This window comes from Lithobates pipiens, unplaced genomic scaffold (genome assembly GCF_037356315.1).
Source record: "Lithobates pipiens isolate NorthernLeopardFrog02 unplaced genomic scaffold, aLitPip1_a1.2 Scaffold_16, whole genome shotgun sequence".
Classification (NCBI taxonomy): domain Eukaryota; kingdom Metazoa; phylum Chordata; class Amphibia; order Anura; family Ranidae; genus Lithobates; species Lithobates pipiens.
In genome coordinates this window covers 323,892,465-323,911,029 of record NW_027507748.1, presented here as the reverse complement: position 1 = coordinate 323,911,029, position 18,565 = coordinate 323,892,465, and the positions used below count along the sequence as shown (strand labels likewise).

Below are 18,565 nucleotides of genomic sequence, written 5' to 3'. Positions count from 1 at the left end.
TGATGGGACAATGATTGTCAGTTCTTGTGCCCATGCCAATGATGTGGAAGGCTCCAATGTAGACTATCTAAGTTGGATCGCTCTCTGATGATGTGACATGCCCTGGGCTAGATCCATATATAGTGCCCCAATACTATAGACCTTATTAAATGTCAATCCCAGTCATGTTGACGTTTCAGATAGTGGAAATTGGATGTATGTTGGGCTTCTCAGTGTTATGTTGTGTTCTTACATAAAAATGGGATAGCCTCTGCTTTTGTAGATCCCAAGTTAGACCCTGACGAATAAATACGGAGTAATAACTGTGTTGATTTCAGGTCTAACCAAATATGTGCGTTTCCCATCCCTCCAATAGGTAAATCTAGGTTGTACTGTCTGTTGGGGACTTGGGGTGGCCATCAAGCCTCCAGATTGTTAGATGTGACTGCGATCTGAGTGTTTTGTGGTTGTGTACAGTACAATTGACTGTTGTATGTCTTTGTTCAGACTCCTAAGTCAGTCTATGTACTGGGATGTCTTGTGTCAGTCTCCAGCTGGCTCATTCATTGTAAATCATTCCCAGAACCCCAGCTTCTGCATATACTGTCATCTGCCCAGCCACTCTCCTCCATCCTGCTTTGTCATTTCTTCTCATTATTACAAGACCAAAGTTTCAATCTCCAATACCTTCATCGCCTATAGACACTAAAATAAATAAAAAGCACAAAAGCCTGAAAAGAGTGCACCATGTCATATTATTTAAAGTGCAGGCATTATGTAAGAGGTTCCCTGTCAATATTACAAACACTATCTTCATGCAGATGGGATCTACATCCAGCACCATAACTGATGCCACGAGCACTATTGTGTGTGTAAATAAATAAAGATCCCTTGTCTGTTTCCACATTTGCAATCAGCAGGAGGGAGCAGTGGGGAGCAGACGATCTGGCTCTTTAATGCGCGCTCCTGACCCCCTGGCGCGCTCCCGTGCCTATATCTGGAGTGCATGGAGATGCCTTAGGCTCAGAATGAGAGTGAGAGAGAGAGGAGGGGGCTGAGCTAGAAGAAGACACAGTCTACAAGCTTCATTGCTGCAGCCTGGGCTCCTTCCTTGGATATGACAGGCAGCCTGTGATTTGGAGGAATCCACAGTCACTCTACTCTCACTGATCTTCTACTTTCTTCTTTCCCATCGGATCTTCTCCCCAAGTCTGCACTCATGTTAGTCCACGCTTACTCAGCCATGGTAAGTTGTAGGAGGGGGGGCTATGGAACCTGTCATCAGAGATGAAACTTTATACCTATTTACTTAGAAAGTATAAGCCAGACAGATGGCTGCTCTGTGTTGTGTGGTCTGATCGTTTTTCTTTAGGGAATTGGGAGTGTGAAGAAAAGGGGTCTTATTAAGGGAGGGAACTCTGGTGATTGAGGATCTGGATGTAAGGTATGTGCTACAGGCTGTAGGTGTGGATGCACAGGGGTCACTTTAAGGGAGGGAGTCCTTATAATGAGTGTGAAGCTGGCAGGTACATGGTACAGGTGGAGGGTGTGGATGAAGATGGACCTCATGAAGACAGTCCTTGTAGTGATTGAGATGTTGGCTGTTAGGTATAAGTATCTGTTTTAAGTATTGATGGAGAGGAGTTTGATGAAGACAAGGAGTATATGTAGTATTTGGGAAGCTGGCTGTAAGGTATATGGTACAGGTTGTAGGTGTGGATGGAGAAGGGTCTTAATAATAAGAAGGGGGTCTTGTAGTGACATGGAAGCTGGCTGTAAGGTATATAGTACAGGTTGTAAGTGTGAATGGAGAGGGATCTTACTAAGGGAAGGAGTCCTGGTAGTAACTGGAAAGCTGTCTGTAAGGTATATATTATAGCCTGCAGGTGTGGAAAGATGGGGTCTTATGAAGGTCATCACAGGACATTCTAGCTGTATTATAAGAGGGGGACTACATTCTAGAGACAAGAAGGAAGGGAGATACTTTCACCCCACTAGATATCCTAGTATAGGCACTGTATGATAGCCGTGCGAAGCTCTGGATGTGTATAGGCACTGTATCAGATCTCTGTGGGCTTGTTGATTTGACACTGCATGAGATCCTTATGAAGCTCTGTGGGCTCATAGATGTGTATAAGTACTGTGTAAGAGTCTTGTGAAGTTCTGTGGGCTAATGGCTGTGCATAGGCATTCTATGGGCTCGTGGATGAGTATGGAACTGTATGAGACCCTTGTGGAACATTGTGGGCTCATGGATGTTTATATGCTTTGTATAAGATCCTCGTGGAACATTGTGGGCTCATGGGTGTGTATGGGAACTGTATGGGATCCTTGTGGAAGCTGTGGACCCAAGGATGTGTATGAGCACCCTATAGGATCATTGTAGAACATTGTGGGCTCATGGGTCTGTATGAACTTTGTATAAGATCCTTTTGGAACTCTGTGGACTCATGGATGTGTATGGGCATGGTATGAGATCCTTGTGGGATACTGTGGACTCATGAATGTGTATTGGCACAACATCCTTGTGGAACTTTATGGACTTATGAATGTGTTTTGGCATTGTATGACATTCTTGTTGAACCCTGTGGACTCATGGATGTGTATGGGTGCTGTATTAGATCTTTGTGGAAGATTGTGGGCTCATGGATGTGTATGAGCCTTGTATAAGATCCATGTGGACTCATGGATGCATATGTTTTTTTCCCCACTAAGATCTTTGTGGAACACTGTGGGCTCATGAATGTGTTAACATTGTATGACATTCTTGTGGAACTCTGTGGACTCATGGATGTGTATGGGTGCTGTATGAGATATTTGTGGAACATTGTGGGCTCATGGATGTGTATGAGCTTTGTATAAGATCATTGTGGACTCAAGGATATATATGTTTTTTTCCGCTGTCTCCTTGTGGAACACTGTGGACTCATAATTGTGTTGCTTTGTGCCTTGCAGGATCGCTCTGATGCCCTGAACGGGGCTTCCAGTGGTGGCCGATTGTCCCAGCTTTCCTCTCTGAACCAAGGGGCTTACTCCTCTGCTCCCCCACTCTGTCACACCCCAGCATCTGACTTTCAACCCCCATACTTTCCTCCTCCCTACCCCCAGCCACCTTTATCCTACTCACAGAGCCAAGAACCTGGATACCCTCACCTGGGAGACCCATACTCTGGCATCAACCCCATCCACCAGCACCAGCAGTCGGCATGGCACACACAGAGGGGGCGGCAGGACGATGCTGGTCTGCTCTCTCAGGCTCACAGGGGGCTCAGTCTGGACCCTCGGAGGGACTATGGGGGAGTACCACGTCTGATACATACTCTGGGAGATGGTGGCCACAGCCTGGCAGAGAGTGCCCTATCCTTACACGCACTATCACACCACAATTTGGAGGACATGCAGGTAAGACAGCCCAGCTTCACATCTCTCATCAGATCTGTACCTGAATGTGTCCTGATCACATCCTTTCCCCCATCTTACAACCTGTCAAACTCCTATTGTTATTATTTCCACAAAAATAAGCAAGCTGTACATTGTATATGGATAATCACTTCTAGTCCTGAATCAACCCCTATCCATTGTCACTCCATAATGTCACCTTCAGTGGCCTTGATGCCCAAGGCTGGCCCCCAACATAATAGAGTTTACAGCTTCTCCTATTCATCATCATCATCATTTGTCATGGAAGACACAGTCAGCATTTAAATCCTTCTCATTGTCCACGTCTACAGGACATGATGGAGGATTACAGGCAAAATGAAGGTTATTTCCAGAAGAATTTTTGCACTTTACCCCTGTAATCGTCAGAGAATGCCTTGAAACTCAAATCTGTCTATCTATCTATCTATCTATCTATCTATCTATCTATCTATCTATCTATCTATCTATCTAAATATCTATCTATATATATAGTGTATATATATATATATATATATATATATATATATATATATATATATATATATATATATATATATATATATATACACTATATATATACGATAGATAGATAGATAGATAGATAGATAGATAGATAGATAGATAGATAGATAGATAGATAGAGATCTATAGATATATAGATTTATATCTCACATATTTATTTTAAAAAAACATACATGAGTTTGAACAGTCAGCTATGCAGAAAAAAAATATTTTGAATGGAATTTTGGAAATAAATAGCCATATTGTAGTAATAGGAAATAGATACATACTATTACACTCAAATGTATCAAATATAATTTTGTTTTTGTTTAAATTGTAGAGCAATTTGGATTTGGTCTCTCTCTTATCGATGCCATTTTATATATCTGTAACTTTTTATCTATCTATCTATCTATCTATCTATCTATCTATCTATCTATCTATCTATCTATCTATCTATCCATCTTTCTATCATTCTCTTGTTGTCTTTGATATGAAATAATATAATATTTTCCTGGCATTGTAGAAAGATGCCAGTTGGATAGACATCAGTTTCTGAAAACTTCTCAGCCCCACAAGTGCCTTCTACAATGAAATGTCCCCCATATGAGTCCTTTCCTTATAATAAAAAAAAAAAAATCATTTTCAGAAGAGTCCACACTGGTCTGAGTAATAAATGTGTTTTATTTAAAGATCAGAAATAAAAAGGAATGCATTAGGAAGTGGCACTTGTGATTCAATAAAGGAGTGTTACTGTGATCTTTGCTTTCTCTGTAATTATCTAATTGGTTTGGGATTTCACAGAAAATGATTTAACCTTGATCACATTTCCTCTATGACTTTGCCGTTGACCCCTCGGGCAAAAGATGTTTATTCAATTTAATGAAGCACATAACTTTCGTTTTTATAAATATAATGTGAAGCAATCCGCGGTGTCTGCTACCTGTAGCGCCGACCTTGCTACTCTGCGCTACTACATCGCGCTGCCGTTAATAGCGTCAAATATTGCAGGCTTATCGTCTGACATGCCTTGTTCTTTGATAATCAGTTGGTCATCACAGCGTTATTATATTTTCTGGTCAAATGCTTTTTTGTGTGCAATCGGTTAATGTTTTTGTTTCGCATTCCATATATATGCTTAATTTATAATATTTCAAGATATTTCTAATATAAATGCTTAATAATATCCTAACTGTTAAAAAAAACGTGTAATTGGTTGATGCTCCTTATAATATATAATATAATAATATCGATGCACCTGTGTAGCCATTTGCTGCCTTTGAATAAAAAATACTGTTTGTAGCTTTTGGGCTGAAATTCTTTTGTGATTACTTTTTAAGGCTAACATCGGCCCACTTCTATATATTTCAGTGTATCCCTTGTAATCGATTATGATAGAGATTACATGGGGCTTTATCAAGCTTGGGTGTCCAAAATGGACAAATTTTCTTCTAGAGAAGGAATATAATATTTCATTTTTTTGCTGTTGTATTTATTTTACCATAACAAGCAAAGCATGATGTCTTGCACTGCACTTAGAATTTGCATTATTTTTTTGCTTAATTTAAAACACCAGCCTGTCTGGTAGCTAAACATATCCTATTAATTATGCCATTAAAATATTTGGGAATACAAATGTACATTATATATATATATATATATATATATATATATATATATATATATATATATATATATATATATATATATATATATATATGTGTGTGTCTGCCCTTTTGACATCTACAATTAATTTAATCCCACTCATGCAAGCTTTATAGACATTGAAAGCAGGGATGTTTTTAATCAAACACATCTTTTCATTTAGGAATCAGTGGAGCTAAGCACTGAATGGGGTCTAAAAGCAATTTGTAGTGCTGCAAATAAAGACTGGGTATCTGCCATTACTTATAGGCACTGGCCTTTGCCTGATAGCCTGACTCATTTCCTGTGTAGTTATACAGACACACAGGGACACAATCGTTTTAGGAGGCTGGGCATACATTATACAATTTTCTTGTACAATTTTCCTTTAGATTTGGCAAAACTATATAATATGAGGTCAAATCTATTTGTAGGCAATCATACAGGCCCTTGCACTACATCATTGAAAGTAAATCTAAAGGAAATTGAATAAGAAAATTGCAAAATGTATAAGGCCAGTTTTAGTTCCAGCTACCCCATCAGATTCAGGTGAATACAACTACCAAAAACAGAAGAAAAGAAAAAATAATAATCATTTTTATTTTTTTAAACTTGATTAAATCAGGCTGGATGAGCTCACAATTTGTTAAATATAATTATATAATTATTACTGACTCTCAAACCCATGTGCAGTATTCTTTTGGCAGCTTGGCCAACTGATAAATACTTAAACGATTTGACTGGGTACACACTATATAATTTTTATTTTTATTTTTGCATTTTTTTTATTAATAATTGTGTAGTTTGGAAAATAAGGGACCACTATGTAAAGCAATATTGTAATTCGATAACCTAATCCTGTTAATACATGTGGTGATAGTTTGCAGTATTTTTTTCATTTCACAACAACAAAATAAATATATATATTTTTTCCCTCCACATTTACATGCAGACCAAACTGTATAGTAAAAGTGACAGTGGCAGGGGTTGGGGCAAACTATAGCACTGCCAGGGATGCTTAAGCAGTTGCAGTGACAGTTTTAGCTTTTGCTGAGAAGATTTAGACCATGTATAAATAAAAATTGAACTGTTGTAAGCACCCCTGGCAGTGTTATAGTTTCTCACAACTCCTGTCATTGATTTTTTTTTTGTTGCTCTGCATGTAAATGTGGATAAAAAAATAAAGGCACAGAAAAATCATATACTGAATTCTATCCATGACAAAAATGTTTTAGTTATGTATTTTGTGGTTCAATCTAATAATAATGTTTTTGGATGTTTCAAGTATATATCTGTGGCTGCTGTTATTTCCAAATATATTATTTACAAATATACCTGGTATATCTGTGTTTCAGTAAAGGAGCATTATAAAAGATATAAGAAAAAATCCTGTGGATATTTTGAAATAATTACTGTCAGGAGCTAAAGTCATGGCATTTGCAACAAAAACATATCTTCTTTTGATATATATATATATATATATATATATATATATATATATATATATATATATATACATATATATATATATATATATATATATATATATATATACAGGCATACCCCACTTTTAAGTACACAATGAGGTTTATTTACTAAAGCTAGGAAGTGCAAAATCTGGCTACGTCTGCATAGAAACCAATAAGCTTCTGACCCCATATTGTTCAATTAAGCTTTGGTAATAAAACCTGGAAGCTCATTGGTTTCTATGCAGAAGTGAGCCTGATTTTGCACTTTCTATCTTTAGTAAATAAACCCCATTGTGTACTTAAAAGTGGGGTATGCCTGTATATATATATATATATATATATATATATATATATATATATATATATATATATATATATATATATATATATATATATATATATAGGCAGCATGTTAAGACAAAACTGGTGCTTTTTTTAGTATTTATTAACATTTTCATTGCTAAAAAAATCAACACATGTAGCTGCAAAAAATAGCTTTCTAATGGCTGTTATTTCACCTAAAATAAACAAGTTGTTTATACCAAGTATAGTAATATAAAGAAAAATTGTAAGTAGCTTAATTTTAATTAAAAAACAAAACAAAGACTCAGTTGCATAGACTGGTAACTACATACAGCATCAAGGTATGTCTGTATAGTGGACAGAGCTAAATATTAGTTGATCTGGGTTATGTATAGCTTGTAGCTTTAAAAGAGATATGATGAAAATGTGTTGTCAGTCTATTTGTTGCTATAAATGCATATAAGTATATGAGTTGTGAAGTAGGAGTAGTCATTGAAGATGTAGCTTGACATATGTCAGTCTTACACATATTTGTAAAAAATATGCCATTTAGAACTCTGTATCAAACTGATAGAAGCAGGTTTGAATTAGTTCCTCTTTGTTGGCTAGCAAAACTGAGTGATTTCTCCTATAGCATATTAGTGAATATACTCACTGTTGTGACTGTACAATATATAACTGATGATGATAGGAGATTTGTGTATGGTGTGTACATTCATTTAGGGAAGCAATAATCTGCTAGCCAAAACTAAAAGGAATTTGGATTTGGATTTGGCTCACCAGAAGGTGAAGGCACACCGCTACTGTATTTGTTTTCTTATACAAAAAAATCTAGGCTTTACTAAGGTGAAGAAATCGAATGATGAATATGGTTCTAGTATTCATATCCATTCCCACTGTCAGGGAAAAGAAAGTGAGAGCACACTGTTTGGTGTCTGTAAATTTTTTATTTTTTTATTTTAAAATAGTAACATGAGGATCATTTACCACCTACATCATGGCAGGTGATTTAATAAAGGGTGTAATTTTATGACAAGTTTGTAAACATTTGTTAGGTTTAAAGACTCAGTCCTTTTGGATTTTTCAGGTTTTGGTAAAGAAGATTATCAAAATGAAGATAACTTAGAAAAATATTGTACTCTGGAGATTAATTTTCCAAATTCATAACATTTGATTTCCTGCCCAGCCACATTGTAGGATTCCGCAGTCAGTCTCTACTAAGCTTGCTTTATCCTAAAATGACTGATAACATAGAAAAGTTAGCTGTACTTGTCTTCCTAGCCAGCCTCATTACAGCAGCAAACATGCTAGGGTTTGTATACACATGGGACATTTACAAAAACATATATGTATAACGTTAAAAGTTTTTTTTACAATTACTGCATTATGTTGCTAGCAGTATTAGAGCACTAGCATTGAACAAACAGCCACAAAATGCTCAATTATACCTGTAATGCATTGCACGTATTCATATAGTACTGTGTATAAAAATAAAATAAAAACTGTTATTTAAAAAAAAAAAGTTATTTTACATTAGAGGGAATCTGTCACAAATGAGACAAGATCTGAGCATCGCTGAGTAGATACTGCAAAAATACATTTTCCTTTTTACATTTTGATATTTGTGTGTGCTGAGCCATGGAAAAATGCTTTTGCTGCGAGTGAATAACTAAACTCTCAACATGGCTCTGTGCCTTGGCATTGCAAAGCATTATTCAACATGGTCACACCCACAACATGTTTTTTTTATTACAGCGTAATATTATACTGATCGCCGATATAGAATTTTTATTTTATTTTATTTTTTTAGATGTGTGCATTGCTGCATATGCAAGCAGTTTTTTTTTGAATGGTGACAGGTTCCCTTTAATAAATCTATAAGTACAATAATACTATTATATTTAGATTTTCAATAGCCTTGCCTATATATACACATAAGATTGTCCCTTAGTGTTAGCTCTTTAATTTAGTTATATTACATTATTATATTGCATTATTGCATAAGTTGTGAATTGTTGCACTTGCAAGCAGTTTTTTTGCACTGTGTCAGGTTCCCTTTAATATAGCTAAAGGTACAATAATACCATAAAATGTATATTTTCAATAGCTTTGGAAGTGTAATATATTAGTCTATATATACATATTTATGAATTTCCTTTAGTGTTGGCTCTTTATTTAGTTATAATACATTAATGTGTAAATTGATTTTTATTTTTTGTTTTAAATACAACAGGAAAGGTTAAGAATCTGTTCTGTTTAGTTTTTATTTTTTTATATTTTTTTACTACTATCTATGGCTCAATTATCTGCACTTACTTAAGATGGCTATACATTATAAAATTTTCTTATTCAATTTCCTTCAACTATGTAGTGCAAGGGCCTGCCTAATTTCATGCAAATTTTTGGTTTTGTTAAATCTAAAGGAAATTTGTACAAGAAGATTGTATAATGTATGGCCAGCCTTACTATGCCAGTGACAATGATTTCACCAGACAGGAAGAGAGGGAAAATCTCCAACAAGGAGACAGGCAACAATAAAAAGCTCACAGGGGTTCTAGCCTTTCCTTACTCCATATTAAAAAAATGCATTTTGATTTTTGTGTTTGAGCCTAAATCTGACATGTTCTCTAATCCTAAACTAAACAAAAAAAAAAAAAAAATGATAATTTTAACTGGACATTCACTTTAAACCATGCCAAATCAATGAATGTGACCATCAGTTATACATTATATAACATAAAATATGAGGGCCTACCTCCACAAATCCATTCAGACTTTATTTGTTTAGATATATTTATACACTATCCAGTTGCTGATATTTTTGCTGATCTGAAAGATTAAATCTTGAATAATATCTCCCAGTGTGTGGCCATCAATAGATGTGCCCCTGTAGTTGGTTTCACAGGTCCCCCAGTGCTGCAGTTTCATGATGACATCATGCCGTATCTGAAGCTTAATATGCTGATGCTATTCTATGACAGGTCAAGTGTTAATTGTCCTTTTTTACTTCTAGATGGATGACTCTGGAATCAGTTTGCTGGACCAGTCAGTGATAAAGAAAGGTACGTTCTTGTGCTACTATCACTTAAATGCCATCTGATCAGTCCAATAATGTGACATATGCAGTTGTTTCCACTCTAAACTATTGATAATTTATTCTTTTGGATCCGTAACACTTTGGGGTGGATTTACTAAAGGCAAATAGACTGTGCACTTTGCAAAGTGCTGGAGCACTCTGCAAGAGCAGTTGCTCCAGGGCTTAGTAAATGAGCATAAACTCCACTGACTTCCATCATCCAATCATGTGCAAGCAAAAATGCTGTTTTATTTAATTTTATTTTCCTTGCATGTGATTGGGTATTGTTTGCAAAGTGCAGTTTTACCAAATTTTTCGCCTTTAGTAAATAAACCCCTCTGTGACTATGTTGAAGAAATACTACTGTCATAGGCTATTGCTGGCCATGGTTGTAGTAAAACAAATGTTTATTATACTCAATGTTTTAAAGAAGAGATCATAATGATCATTTTAATCTACAAATAACAGTTTTCATCAAAAAGAGGCAAACTGTCCTCTAAGAAAATCCAATCAAATTAGAAACAAATTGTATTATTTTTTGCGTCCAACAATTGTCTCCAAGGGACTAGATGCTTGGAATCATCAAATCTATAATTGACCATTTTTTATCATTTTGTGTATGGCCAGCACAAACACAGAGATATTCAGTTGTCTTCTTCTCACGTCACTGAGAAATTTAACTTCTTGGTAGCAACTTTTTCAAAGCTGTAAGTGAGCTAACAGTCAACAACAGGTTAAATCTCTCAGTAGTCCACTGCCGTTAAAACATTACAAAAAAAATCTCACTTTTCTTTCAGCTACTATTGTAACTTGAGCTTAAATCTAGCATGTCTCACCAACAAAAGCTGACTTGGACATGTGGCTATTGAGTAACGTGGCACGCATTTTGTGAGCCTGTCATTGTCCAGACTAGTGCTACCATATAACAATACATTAGGGAGAAGTCATGTGTAGTATGTCTGTTTCAGTCATTATAGAGTCTGCATTTACTTTTTGAATTAAAGTGTATCTCTTGGAAGAATGTTTTTTTTTAAATTTGGGATAGAGTGCAGGAAGATTAGACCCTCGTCAAGTTTTTATTACTGTCTGTGCCCCCACTTTTTGTCCTGCTAAGCATTTTCACAGATAAAAATAGTAAAGCAGAAATATTTGGGTTGTCCCTAGAACAAGAAATGTACCCAATGGTACTAAATCAAATTACTTTAATCAACTGTGTAAATTCTGTATTTAGTGCTGCACTTATGTAGTCTAACTGTGTAGATGAACAAGTTATTTAAGGATTGTGGGCTTTGATTTACTAAAATTGGAGAGTGCAAAATCTGGTGACGAAACCAGTCAGCTTCCAAGTTTATTTTTATTTTTTTGTCAAAGCTTAAAGAGGTTGTAAACACTGAAAAAAAAAAACCCTGTAAGACAAAGGCATAATGAGCCAGTATGCATTGAATACTAGCTCCTTATGAAATACTTACCCTAGAAAAATGCCTTTCAGAGACACCACTGAGACAGCTGACATTTTTCCCAGTGTTTCTTCTGGGTGAGTGAGTGGCCGGAGCCGTGATGACGTCACTCCCGTATATGCATGCTGGAGTTGCCGTTTATGGCATGGGCTCTGAAGGTCCAGCACGGTAAGCTGGACCTTCAGAGCGCATGCAACGATGAAGTCATTGGCTGCATGCATTCTGAATATCTCCTAAACTGTGCAAGTTTAGGAGATATTCACAGTACTTACAGGTAAGCCTTATTATAGAAGCTAATTGGCTACTGTGCAGACCTGCACCAGATTTTTCACTCTCCAGTTTTAGTAAATCAATCCCTTTATGTGCTGTGAAAATGTCTAACTCACACACTATACCATCAATATATGCAATGGAGGTTATTTACTAAAGTCAAATCCACTTTGCACTGCAAGGAAAATAAAAAAACAGCTTGCACATGATTGGATGATAAAATTTCAGATCTAGAGTGACTGCACTTCCAAGTGTACTTTCAGTGCACTTGTAGTGCAAATTGGATTTGCCTTTCGTAAATAACCCCCAATGACTTTTAGATCTGCCATCAACTATGTAGTAGAAGGGCCTATTTGATTTGATATCATTTTAAGTTATCCTTTAGGTTTGTCCCCATATATATAGTTTTGGTAAATCTAAACCAGATTGTACAGTCAGACCATATAGTGTATGACCAGCTTAAAACTCATACAGTTTAAAAGGGACACATGAAGGCACTGGCCTAATGCTGCATACACACGATCAGAATTTCGGCCAGTAAAAAACCGATGAGAGTTTTCATCAGAAAATGCAACCTTATGTATGCTCCATCGGAATTTAGTTGGCCGAATTCCCACCGGCAAAAATTTGAGAGTATGTCCTCAATTTTTCTGACAGAATACCGATCGTGTGTATGCAATTCCGACGCGCAAAAAACACACACATGCTCAGATTCAACTACGAGATTGATGCTATTGGCTACTGGGTACTGAACTTCCTTTTTCAAGTCCCGTCGTACATGCTGTACGTCACCTCGTTCTTGACGGTCAGAATTTGGTGTGACCCTGTGTATGCAAGACAGCTTGAGCGAAATCCCCGTCAGAATTCCGTCAGGAAAACCATCAGAGCTTTTTCCGACCAAAATTACGATCGTGTGTATGCGGCATAAGTGCAGCTTAAAAATACATCTATTAAATGAGAAAGACAAATTGCAAATCGAGAACTACAAAGTGTCATAAATCATCTTCACCAGCACTGCTGTCATCTTTTCCAGTTTTAGATTGAGTTGTATTATATTCAAGAAAATATGTGTAATTACATATATATATATATATATATATATATATGTGTGTGTGTGTGTGTGAAAACTATATATAGTAAAACTGATCTCTTTCACACCTTTTTTTACAAATTAGAAAATAAAGAACAGGAGCAATATTATTTTGCGTAGGAGACACTTGAAACCAACAACCAGCATGTTACTTTTAACTTTCACACTTTCACTGCTTTGAAGATGCAGTGTAAATATCATCAAAATGAAGAAATACACATTTAAAAGAGTGTCCAACTCTTCTGGTGCTCCACAGAAGTGTAGTACAACACTGCTCTGTCCCTGCACGCTGCAGAGATTTATTAAACATGGCAGAGCACATACTGAAGTTAGTATTAAATAGCAGCTTTTATCCGGACAGACTTATGTATGTCTAATTAGTGAACTGCTACAGGTCTAAACACTCTTTGTTTGGAGACAGAGTCCCTTTAATTTATGTTTTATTAATGCTATCTTTCATATATTATTCATTAGAAATGTTTTCATACTCATAAGGTAGACAGCACAATATTTAGTAGATTAATTCTAATAGGAATCTTGTTTTTCTAAGTGAATGCCTTCACATCCAGTAGGCTGCTGAATTCAGGGCTTTTGCCATTTAATGTGGGTGGCTGGTAAAGTCATTATTCTATAAAAATATAGATTAGATATACTTTGTAATAAAATATTAGACTTGTGGTGGCATACAGTATAATAGTTTGATTAATCTTCCTGGGAATTTTGTATATAAAACTAGTTCACCATTGACAGATTATTTTAGTATTTAGCCAAGCTAGTTAGTAGTAAACTTCAACATTTTATATTTTCATTGTCCCTTAAATATCTACATTAGAAATGATCTTTGGATTTGCTCAGCATTGTATTACTGCTTCATTATTGGGAATACTATTACAATATAGTTGTCATTGTTATTATCATAGCGGTACCTGATGCCTCTTATGTTATGTGCACACAGTGCGGTTGATTTACTAAAACTGTTTGATTTTCCTTTCTGAATATTTTCTGTTGCACCATGTAAAAAAAACGTAATAAAGATACAAAAAAAAATAAAAATGGAGAGTGCAAAATCTGGTGTAGCTGTACATGGCAGCCAATCAGCTTCTAACTTCAACTTATTCAATTAACATTTGACAAAAAAAAAACCTGGAAGCTGATTGGTTTCTATGCAGACCTGCACCAGATTTTGCACTCTCCAGTTTTAGTAAATCAACCCCAGTACCGCATAAAGCAAATCAAAGAGTTTTGTAGAGGACGTTCACGTACAAAATAAATACCTGTTGCTTAAAGTAAATAAATATAAAGTAAATAAATATACTGTTGCCGAGTAAATAACAGTGGGAATATGAATATGTTTCAAAAGTATAAATGTAATTCTAGTGCTGGTCTTTGCGGGCAGGAATGCAATATCTTTAGCTGCACACAGGCATGAAAAGCGGGATTTACTAAAACTGGAGAGTTCAAAATCTGGCTCAGCTGTGCATAGATACCAATCATCTTCCAGTTTTTTTTTTTTTTTTTTGTCAAAACTTAATTGAACAAGCTGAAGTTAGAAGCTGATTGGCTACCATGCTCAACTGTACCAGATTCTGAGTGCCACAGCAAATTAAAGGCAAGTGGATTTGTGCTAGATAGGCATCTAATACTATTAGCACCTTTCTTTATAACCCCCTACTGGAATTCTACACTCATGTATAATTATAGATAATCAAAAGTAACTATCTACAGCAACTCCATGATTGTAACTAAAATATGGGCATTTCTGTATGGGGTGAATACTAAAGCAATAGGGCATGCTCACTTTGCATATGATTTTTTCATTTGAAAAGCAAATTTCCACTTAGCTATGTAAATGAGTTGAAGCCAAGTGAAAATTCACTTAGCAAAGAAACCCCAATCAGATGCAAAGGGGGGGGGGGGGGATGCATGCTATGTACTAAGGTAATGATTGCATTGTCATGTTCTCCAGTATTGTCAGAATCACAGAACTGTCATCATACATCTAATGTGGAATCATCCAAAGTCCCCCAAGCAGATATTTAAATCAGTTTGCATGAGTTCTTGTCACATATCACAGCCCAGTGCTGAAACCCTAAATAATAATCACAGTCCAATTTTACACCAATACACCGAGATGTGATGTGGGAAGTAGCATTGCTAAAGCCTCATCCATACATCATCCCCCTCCACCACCAGCACCGTATGCTTACAGGCGCAGGATTTTAGGGAATACTTTTCCAATCTGTACTGTCTGCTTCAATTTCCTGCCCAGCCGTATGATCAAACCTCCGGCCTCTCACAGGGTCCCAGATTTTTCTATTAAAACTAATTATGGGAGACCAGTCTCATATCCCCAGATCCTCCTTTCTGTTCCTCTGCATTTACTGCCTCATAAACCACTAACAATGTCACAACTAAGGACTTCCAGAAAGCTGATTAGAGGATACTAGCAAAATGGTGGGTTCTTTCAGCCTGTTAACCCTTGTTTTTTACCAAGACGGGACATTTCAGGAATACAGCCATCATACCCCCTGCAGAATAATGATTGTCAGTAAGGAGGGTATAAGACTCCAGAAGGGCTCTTAATACCTAAAGTCTTGATCTAAAAAGGCCCTATATAACAAGTGCAACCCAAATATTGTAAACATTAGCTCCAAATTGATGTCAGGAAATATGCAGGTCTAGATTTGGCAGTTTGGCCCAAAAGTAATTTGAAAATTGTTCTTGGCTCAGGAAGTATGAACCACAAATGTTTATGGGTTCCTTGTGCCACGGTTGTGCTGTACTAACTGACTGCATTCAAATACTTCCAGCATTAAGTCAGTGAATCAAATCATCTATTTCGCCTTTGTTTGTACAACATTCTATCGCAGTTTATTTATTTTTATTTCTATAGATCTGTTTCAGTAATATTTGATCAAATTAAAGCTAAAGTGAAGGTGTGAGCAAATCACGATGTTAAAAAAGGAGAGAGACGGGAGTGTGCATGCGACACACAGATGGGTCTATTTAAAGTGGAACTAAACTCATTGATTTAACAGTTTCCAAAACAGTTACATTCAAGGCATGTTGTGAATAATAACTTTAACATTTGCTTATGTTCTCAACTGAACTATCAAGCTATCAAATGTCTGGTATCATAACTGATCACATGTGTGGCACCATGGAAACTGCGATCAAACAGAGGCTAAGATGGCAGCTTCCTTGGCTGAAAAGGATAGGAGGGTTTAATTCCACTAGAACTAAACCCTCCTATCTTTTTTTAGCCAAGGAAGCTTAGCTTTTATTTAATATGTAACTGCCATGATGATGCACATTTCAGTTATGACACCAGCCATTTGATGTTTTGACAGTTTGGTTGAGGGCACATTCAAATGTGACAGTTAGCATGCCGGAAATGTTTTCTGAAATTGTTAAATTGATGGGTTTAGAATAGATTCATTTCAAGGCTCGGCTATATTTGAATTTTTCCTCTCTAGTTAGCATGAAACTCCCCCATGTTGACGATTGCATCAGATTAGACATAGAGAAACCCCCTATAACTGGGACTTTATTGGTACTACCATATCAAAATATGTAGACTACATATTTTGATATGGTAGTACCTATAAAGTCCCAGTTATAGGGGGTTTCTCTATGTCTATATTTTTCAGGATGTGGTACACTTTCACAGCAGTTTCATTCAGATAGTCCCCTCTCAATAATTGCATCAGATTAAATCAACCAGGCTGTTAGCTAAATGAGTAATACATGTTCATTAAAATAAAGTCCTGTTCACTGTAAATGCCTAAGAATACATGGAAAAAAAAAACAGGATTTTTATTTGCACATGATTGCAAACACAGCGTCACTTTTTTTTAATGCATTATTTCCTTTAGTAAATCAACCACCTAGTATCGCAAATTAAAGAGGAAGCAAACTTCCTTTACTGACTTTTACCTATAGGTAAGCCTATAATAAGGCTTACCTATAGGTAGTGTAAATATCTCCTAAACATGCACTGTTTAGGAGATATTTGCATTACATGCAGCCACTGACAAAAGGTCGTTTCTTCAGAGCCCTGTGCCATGAGCGGTGGCTTCCACACTCATGCGTAGGAGGGACATCATCACATCTCCAGCCAGTCACAAAGCCGGAGCCCCAGAACCCAGAAGCAAGACAGGTGAAGATGGTAGCCACTGCAGCGCTGGAACAGCTTAGTTTAAAGGTAAGTTTCACACAATGTGGTAATATGTGATGCATACTAGAAGATTATGACTTTACCTTGCAGGGAAATGAAAAACGCCCAGCATCCTTAGATGAAGTGATCTGCATTCATTTTCATTTCCCAGGCTAAGAACATTCTCAGCAAATACAGAAAATACCTGTTGATCTTGCCAGAAATGCAAAGTCCTTGTCAGATCCTGTGAGTTTACAGAAAGCACAAAGAACCTCCTCTTTATTGTGTAAACTATGATTCCCTTCAGTCCACAATCTTCACAAATGAAGATGAACAAAGGCAGACATTTTTTGAGGTTCAACCATGGTTTGCTACATAGATGCAGTGGATACGTTAGTGTAGGCAGGAATTGTATTATTCACGTGATCATCAGGTGAAAATAAAGGAAAGAAAGCCTACAAACAAAGAAAACTAATAAGAAAATGAATGCTGGCACCAGAATATTAAAGTCACTCCAGGCATAAATAAAATGCTGCCCTTTGCAAGGTTACCACTGCATATTCACATAGACACATTGCTAATATTTAATTGATTATATGAGGTTTCTTCAAAAAGTTTCCACACTTTTATATATTTAGTGCGGAAACTTTTTGAAGAACCCTCATATAAACCAATTAGATGTTAATCCTGCTGTTCCCACGAAGATGTCCTTATTTCCTGTGGCAGTCCAACAACATCACTCAGCCACTAGTCAAATGTTGTCAGGACCTAGAAGTTGCGGCTCTTCAAGATTCATTAATAAATCTTTGTCCTTTGTGCATGCACCGGTATTCTTTCTGAGCTCCAACAAAAGAAAATTTGAACATGATGTTTTCTTGTTGCAAAAGGGACATACAAGTCATCCCTTCTTCCGTCCCTGTCATTTCCTGTTTTTATGTCATTGATTTATTTCTGCTTGCCAATCGCTAAATAAAGGACCAAAAATAATGGGTAGCAGTCACGTGACCACATATAACAACATGGAAAAGGGTATGCAGAAAAAATGCAGATTAAAAAAAAAATGTAAACATGAATAAGTGTACAAATGTTGGAGGTAGCATTTGGAGTTAATCTATTGCTTTCCTTCTACTTTTCTATTTTTGTGTTTGGGTTTACATACACTTTAAATGTTATATAAACCTAAAACTTATTATGTAATTT

At 36.3% G+C, this 18,565-nt stretch overlaps 1 protein-coding gene across 1 annotated transcript in view; it reads left to right on the top strand.

Moving 5' to 3' along the window:
* Window positions 1-931: 931 nt before the first annotated feature.
* TFAP2E (transcription factor AP-2 epsilon) overlaps window positions 932-18,565 on the top strand; it is a 56,333-nt gene continuing 38,699 nt past the window's right edge. The window contains exons 1-3 of the mRNA XM_077481727.1: window positions 932-1,225; window positions 2,935-3,381; window positions 10,330-10,378. Coding sequence (XP_077337853.1) covers window positions 1,199-1,225; window positions 2,935-3,381; window positions 10,330-10,378 — 523 coding nt within the window. The 5' untranslated portion in view covers window positions 932-1,198. The remainder of the gene's footprint in view (window positions 1,226-2,934; window positions 3,382-10,329; window positions 10,379-18,565) is intronic.